We start from the raw sequence: 7,426 nt of genomic DNA on the forward strand, positions 1-7,426 counted from the left end.
GTGTTTTTTGCCCCAAGCTGGATTTATAAAAAAAAATAAAATTAAAATCCCGCTCTGTGAGTCGATCATTTTCTAAGTGTCTAAATAGCTTCAGAGCAGACATTGAGAGCATTTTCAGAGACAACAGAATCAGAGTTGAGTACACTCCTGGTGTTGCAGTGCTGTGAAGATAAATGTTTGCCCCCCCACTGCACATTTCTTTACTTGTTTGCCATTTTTAAGTGTTTTTGTTCATCATAAAACTTTTTATGTCAGACTAAGATAACTTGAGTAAATGCAGCTGATGTTTTCCAACCATGTTTCATGACTCATTGATAACAAAAATGACTGGGTGAAACTGGTATGAATGAGAAAGTCTGAGGCCAAACTGTTGCTGACCAAAAAATACATAAAGGACGATTTGTTTGACTTAATAAAGTTAGGCAGTTATGTTTGTAGACGGGAATCTGTTATTCATGGATTTTTGCTATTCGCGAACATTCACAGGGACCACAGCTGTCCACTGAAATCCTGAGTTTTTTCAAAATTGCCGTGTTTTCGTTGAGCAAATTCATTTTTATATTTCCAATTTGCGCAACTCTATGAAAACGCATCTTCTGTCTGTTATAATGAACACTTTATGGTAGCCGTTGTAGCCAATGGCGGCACAACCAGTTATTAAGTTTAGAAGAGAACAACTTTTTTTACTCATCGTATTTGCTCAGGTTACCTTAGTAGTGCTCTCGCTCTGAAAGTATTTCCACACTCAGTCCAAATCGAACCAAAGACATTAGCATCTTTAATTCCACCTGCGCTCGCCATGTTGTTCAGCCGTCACAATGTCTGCTGTGGAAAAGGTTTACAGGTGAAGCACTCTTCTCACTAATTGCTGCGTTCATCTCCACATATTTTCACAGAATACAATTAGATCTGATTTTCTCCAGGCTGTAAGTGCTTAAAGATTCAGTGGCTTTCTTAACCTCATTACCTCCTAATACTCCCATTTTTCCCTTCATCTATAATGAAACAGGATGAAGCGATTTATCTTTGTCTCTCTTCTTTCAGCCCTTTGTTTCCCGTGTTGTTCCGTTACAGCTAGTGTACTCATCCCCCAATTTTTTGAGCAAATATTCATATCACTTCATTAAAGAGCAGTTTTCATGTAAGGAGTGTGTGTGGGGGGCGGGGAGGGGGCTTGGCACTTTTTCATTCAAGTCTCTCTGGATAAGCGTGCGCACAGAATTTCTCCCAGAAGAAATTAGACTAAATGTTATTGCCTTCATTATGGAAAGCACTTGTCCGTTAAAGCTTCAATTTAAGGCTTTTTCTCTGTATAAATAATTGATAGTTTGGAAAGATTTCTGTAAAGTCAGCAGTTTAGATAAAGAGCAGTCAGTAGAAACTTGAATCATAAGGTGTATACCACTAGATGTGTTCTTAGAAATTGTTAATCAGACATACCTAGCTCCTCTGTCCAGATGTACACATATTTGAACAGAGGCAAGTTGGGCACTATGGGTGACAAAACTGGGTAAAATTAAGAAGAATGGCTGAAAACTGGCTGTAATAACTAGATATGGTACCTTGAAAACTTTTCACACCACTTGACCTTTTCTACATTTAGCTACTTTACAACCACTTGCGTTTATATCATCCCCTTTACCTTGAGACCCTTAATAAAACCCAGTCCAATCGATGGATAGACGTGGTGCTGGGAGCATCATAGTGTGCGGATGATTTTCTTCAGCAGCAACAATGACACCATAGTATCTACAATGTACATAGTGAACAACACAACCTACTGCTAGCCTACCAAGTAGGAGTACACCACGCAATCGACTCTAATTTTCTTAATTCTGGGACATCTGTGATTGGTTGATCCTTAAGTCCACCGATCTCATCCGCCAATCTAAAAATCAGCCATTGTCCTCTGTTGCTCTGCCGTGAGAGAAGTTTGACTGACAGTCCACCAGTTTTTGTCTGTCCGTCCGCGGTCTCCCCACTGTTGCCAACTTAGCAACTTTGTTGCTAAATTAAAAGACTTTGTAGGCCAAAATAATTGGTATTGGACAAAATCTGAATGACCAGGTCAGTATTTTTAAAGATCGGGGATTGACCAGAAAACTACAATCGGTTCACCCCTTCTACCCAGACATGGCTGAACACTTAAACCAGCGGAACAGACAAAAGGGGCATTGAAGGTGAACGTAGACTGGTGTAGAAGGTCACCTCCCAGGAATATGGCAACCCTAATCTAGACTGGTTCATATCAAAGCATAGCTGCTGTTATTATGTGCCTGTTAGATCAAATTAAATTGTAATTATGACCTACATGTGTTTGGACTCTTAATTTTTGTTATTTCTTTTACATTTTTTGATAATTTCTTTGTTGTCTAATGTCTTAATAGCTCAGTTATTTTTCTCGTGTTTCTATTCCTCGTTAGTATTTATTTCTGTTTTGCTGTTCAGCTTTCCTTTCCCTTTCATTCTCCTTCTTGTTTGTTTACCTTATTATTCTGATCTCGACCCCACCTGTTAATCACTCCCGTCATTCACCTTCACCTGCTCCCTTCCCCAGCTGCACCCTCTTACCTCTGATTAGTTCTTCCCCTGTCATCTCCACTACTTCCTTAGTCTTTAGGTTTGGTTTATCTCGTTGTTCTTCAATGGTTCTGTGTTTTGGTACCAGAATTTAAGTTACAAGGTACAAGTTCTTCATCATCTTCTATTAAACTGTCGTTATGAGACTCCCCCTTCTTTACGGTTTGGTCCGATTCCTGCACTATATGTGACAAAAGTAAATTGTAAACGTACTAGAAAAGTAAACGTACTAGATTGTGACGTGACAAAATGAAGATTGCATAATACTTTTGCGATCCGTCACGTAGCAATTTATCAAGTTTATTAGGCTATTAGGTTCTGAAATTGTGTTTTCAACTTGTTTCATTTCCTGGAAGCCTCAGTTTACATTTAGCCTGACTGTGTAGAAAGTTACTCAAGTCACTTTGTCTTTCTGTCTCAGTGGGGGTTATTCACCTACAGGGACCTCTGTTGTGGTTCCCATGGTAACGCGGGTCCCCATGAGCCGATGTGCAGCCTGGTTAAAATCCTCTTAGAAAACAATCGACACATGCATACAGACATGATCAAATCCCACAAATATTTAACAAATAAGGATTACGTTTCATTGACATTTGACTCGCTCAGATGTTGAGTTGAAATTAACTCTTGCTTCACTTTTCCTCTTTTAAAAATTGTCATCTAATTTAAATCATCTGAAAGGACATAAGGATACTTAGTCTAGTTTTTTTTATGATGTAGCCACAAGCATTTCCAAAAATATTAGTAACCATCTTCTAATATTGGTTAGTGCATTATAATTTGAAATATAATTGCATTTTAAATAAAGATGGACCTGCGTAATAGAGACTAATTTTAGAAGGAAGAGTTGTAATCACACCTCCTAAATGTTAGCAAACTTGCTTTCTATGATGGTTAAATATATGACAAATTCCCATAAAATATTCCTTTCCAATGCATGCCCGTTGATTTGTACATGTTTATATTTTATTTCACTCATTAGTTAGACAGCTGTTTATTCTATAAGAAGAAAAATCTAAGTTTTGAGTTAAAGGACTGATTTTTGTGGAAAAACAAAACCTTTAAAGTCACTTCTGGGATTAAAAAAAAAATTCAGTATGAAATCTTGACAATTGAAGTTTTTATATTTTAATCTAATGAGTTAAATATTAAGAGCAGCAAAACAAGGTAAAAAAGTAATGAAATGGCAAATTGTCATCACTTAAAAACAAGTTCAGATATGACATCCAGATGATGATGATGATAATAATAATAATAAACTTATTGTGGAAAAATTAGGTTTGAATAGGGATGCCTTGAGATGTTGAGCTTGAGAAACAGTCACAGCTCTGAAAACAAGATAAAGATGTCATCACTTAGAATAACGAGGCCATTAAGTTGTAGCAGCAAGGTCCGGTATTTCACACAAAGCTTTGTTGGATGGGTTGATTGGTCCGAAGTTTGTTTTATGCAGAAAGTAGATATTAATGTCAGGGTTTCCCCCAGTGTATCATAAACCTGGCGGGTTGCCAGACTTTACTTACCTCTCCACCAGGTTGAACGTCGTTTGTTTATTTTAAATTTTACATTTTTTGCTACRCAGTGAAAGTAAACAGATTAAGCTGAGTTCATAGTTTACTGGGATTGCACCAATTGCATAAAACACGGTGTTCGGCTAGCGGACCGCCCACTTAGCAGGGCTTAGAAGGCTTTCTGGAGAGAACGCTGTAATATCGATATTTCTCTCCAACTAGTCCGTTTCCGCAGGAAAGCGAACACCAGACACAGTGAGGAATTATGTAAAAAAAAATTTTTACTACTCTTCACTAAATTACAGCAAAGGTTGTCAAATTGCACCCTTCTCTCAGAATCAGCATGGACTTCCTCAGCAATTTGAGCTACACTATCTCGTTTAAAAAAATTGGACCCAGTAGATTCTGACCATTTCAGACCAGAAATGGTTTCAGTTTGGAGATGTTCTGACCCAGTTGTCGACCCATCACGGTTTATCCCGTGTCAAACTCACTTAAATCCTTATTCCTTCCTGAGTTTTCTGCTTCTACTCATGAACTGTGAGCTAAAAAAAAAAAAATGAAAAAGATAACGAGTGTTATTCACTTCACCTGTGAGCGACCATAACATTATGCCTAATTTCTTTCACAATCTAATTCAGAAAGAAATTCCTGTGAGCATTTTCCATTTATGCGAAGCTTTAATATTTTTGGATTTTGTCTCAATGAGAATATGTTTGCTTGAACGGAATTTTTTTTTAAACATTTTTATTGTATAAAAACGTTCAGAGGAAGAAATACACACACCAGAAAAAGAGGCAAGGACAGTGAAATACACAAGGTAGAGGGAGACGAAAGCAGAGGGAAAAATGCCCTGAAGCAGAGAGAGATGGAGAAGTACAACATCTGAAATAAAGAACTGATAGCCAAGCCTGGGATAGAGAGAAGTCCCAGGGTGGAAGATTGATCTGGCACAGAGGCGCCTGAATGAAAAGAGAAGGACGTGGAAGAGAAAGGGGGAAGTCACTCTCAGCGCACACAGGAGCTGATGGGGAGGAATGTAAAAATCCTGATGTTTTGGATGCAGCAGGTTGTATGTATTGCTTCTGAACACGCCGACAAACAAAAACAAGTCATCTTTGGTATGTCAAGCTTCCACTTCCCGAATCCTCACTCTGAAAAGTTCCGACTTTTTCCCGTCACGATGACATAAAACCTCAGCGAAACCTATAAATCTACCCGATCTCAAAGCAAATTTTAATTTAACTCACTGTTACGTGTGCGTCTTCTTATAAGCTCGTGGTACGACGTTCAAATAAAAGAAAAAAAAAATACAGTCGATGAAATGTCACCTTACCTCAAAATGTACTCAGAGCATCTTAATGCCCTGTTCCTCAAAACGTATTGAGAAACTGACAATGTGACGGGTGGGAGACAGTCTGTTTCCTGCGGCGGTTCGCTCCGTCTTCCAGTCTCCTGGCTTTAATTATTAATGTTACATTGACACACCGCATACTGAATGAAGCAAAGGTTATGAGTCACAGAAATATGAGCAGTCCTGTTAAACAAGAGGGAAGAAGATGAATTTAATTAAAGTTGTGATCTTTGGAGAGCAGATATTGCAGAGGATTCTGCACAAAGAACGTCAGTGATGCATCGAAGTGCAGTCCACCTGGGCAGAGATGGAGTCATAGTCTCACATTTCGTTTTTCTCCATTTGTTTAATAGGAAGAATGTTTGGTACAATGTTGACGTGTTGCTCCTTTTCTTTATCTATTTTTTTCTTTTTAGATATGATGTCATGATGTCAGACAGGTTACATTGAAGTGATTTCTTGATTCTGACAGTAATCAGGTGTGGATGCGGAAAGGGAAACTAATTTGGTTTCACAGTCTGGTAGGCAGCAAAATGATGAGATTTGTTACATTTTCAGCTAGTGCGGCTCGCTTTCACACTGCATTGTGTCAAACAAACCAAACTAATTTAAAACTCTGTTCCTCTCCTCGCCTGTGAGGGCGCTGAAAGAACAACCACTGAAAGAGATGACACAAAAACCACAGAAGAAGGCATGAGCGCAGCTTACTTCGTTGTAAAATGTAAACAAAATGAAGTAATGCCAGATTGTAGCGGTTGTAGGATTTCTCACTTGTTGTTGGAAAAAGACAACAAAACATTTTGTCTTGCTAGACGTGTTTGATTTTGATGTAATTACCCAGAATGCCATGCGCTATAGTCCGCTTCAAACTTTTGGCGCGTCTGCACCAGAGTTCATTTGAACCAAACTGAGGTCTAGGTTTTCCTTTTTGGACAGATTTTAAATTTCCCAGTCCGCCCTTCTCAAACAAACTGGACTTTCTTGAGATACAAACCAGAATTTGATCAAGGTGGACTGAACAGGGCTGGTGTGAATGCACCCTAAAAATCAGGTTTTCAAAAAAAATTTGATCAATCATCCTTAATTCATGATTCAACAGAAGAGGCGGATATTTATATTTGTTTTATCTTTTTACTATGAAATTTCTAAAGTGTCTGGACTAAAAATATGATTATGATGATTATGATGATTTAGCTTTTGCAACATATTAGTTCGGATAACTTTTAATAAATGAAGTCATTAAAAAAAAGCATTTTGTACTTGATTACCTTTGTCTGATATTAAAGTTTATTTAATCTSCTTTTGGAAAAAAAAATCTTAAAAAATTTGATGGGTTTCCTTGCCACCTTAGATATGTCTTCTTCACAGAGATTCTCACAAGCTTTAAAATCTGTTGAGTGTGATTTATTTATGTTACTCTGAATAATTTCTTTTCTAAAGCTTTGTTTCTTTCATCATTCAGTAATAAACTCTAGACCAAGATCTTTTACATTTATCCCCCGTCTAGATATTTGTGATTCCAGAGCAGAGTCAGAGTTCACGTCGCCGAGTCTCTTAACCCGGTCACCCGAACGCTGAGCGAGACGTTTTGTCGGGACCAATCGATGCAGCTGTCCTGTTCCAGCTGGAACAGAAGTGACGAGCTCCGTCCACTTGTCTTTCCAGGGGAACGGTGGAGGCACGCTTTGTCTACGTCTTCGTTCTGGGTATCCTCTTCTCTGGCACCAAGGACCTGCTGAGATCCCAGATCGTCACAGCAGATGCAAAGCTGAAGAGCAGGGGATTGTGGGAGATTTACGGCGGCCTGGTGCTGCTGGTTTCGCTCCTGTTCCGGGCCCATAACCTGCCGGTGCTGTGCTGCGGACTCCTCATCCAGACGCTCATGGCTCAGTTCATCTGGAAGAAGCTGCACTACGACGCGGCCCAGACCACCATCATGCACTACTGGTTTGGCCAGGCCTTCTTTTACTTTCAGGTAAAC

At 38.9% G+C, this 7,426-nt stretch overlaps 1 protein-coding gene across 1 annotated transcript in view; it reads left to right on the plus strand.

Moving 5' to 3' along the window:
• pigg (phosphatidylinositol glycan anchor biosynthesis class G (EMM blood group)) overlaps nt 1-7,426 on the plus strand; it is an 89,499-nt gene that overhangs the window by 61,606 nt on the left and 20,467 nt on the right. The window contains exon 11 of the mRNA XM_008419820.2: nt 7,111-7,420. Coding sequence (XP_008418042.1) covers nt 7,111-7,420 — 310 coding nt within the window. The remainder of the gene's footprint in view (nt 1-7,110; nt 7,421-7,426) is intronic.

Source organism: Poecilia reticulata, linkage group LG10, assembly GCF_000633615.1.
Source record: "Poecilia reticulata strain Guanapo linkage group LG10, Guppy_female_1.0+MT, whole genome shotgun sequence".
Taxonomy (NCBI): domain Eukaryota; kingdom Metazoa; phylum Chordata; class Actinopteri; order Cyprinodontiformes; family Poeciliidae; genus Poecilia; species Poecilia reticulata.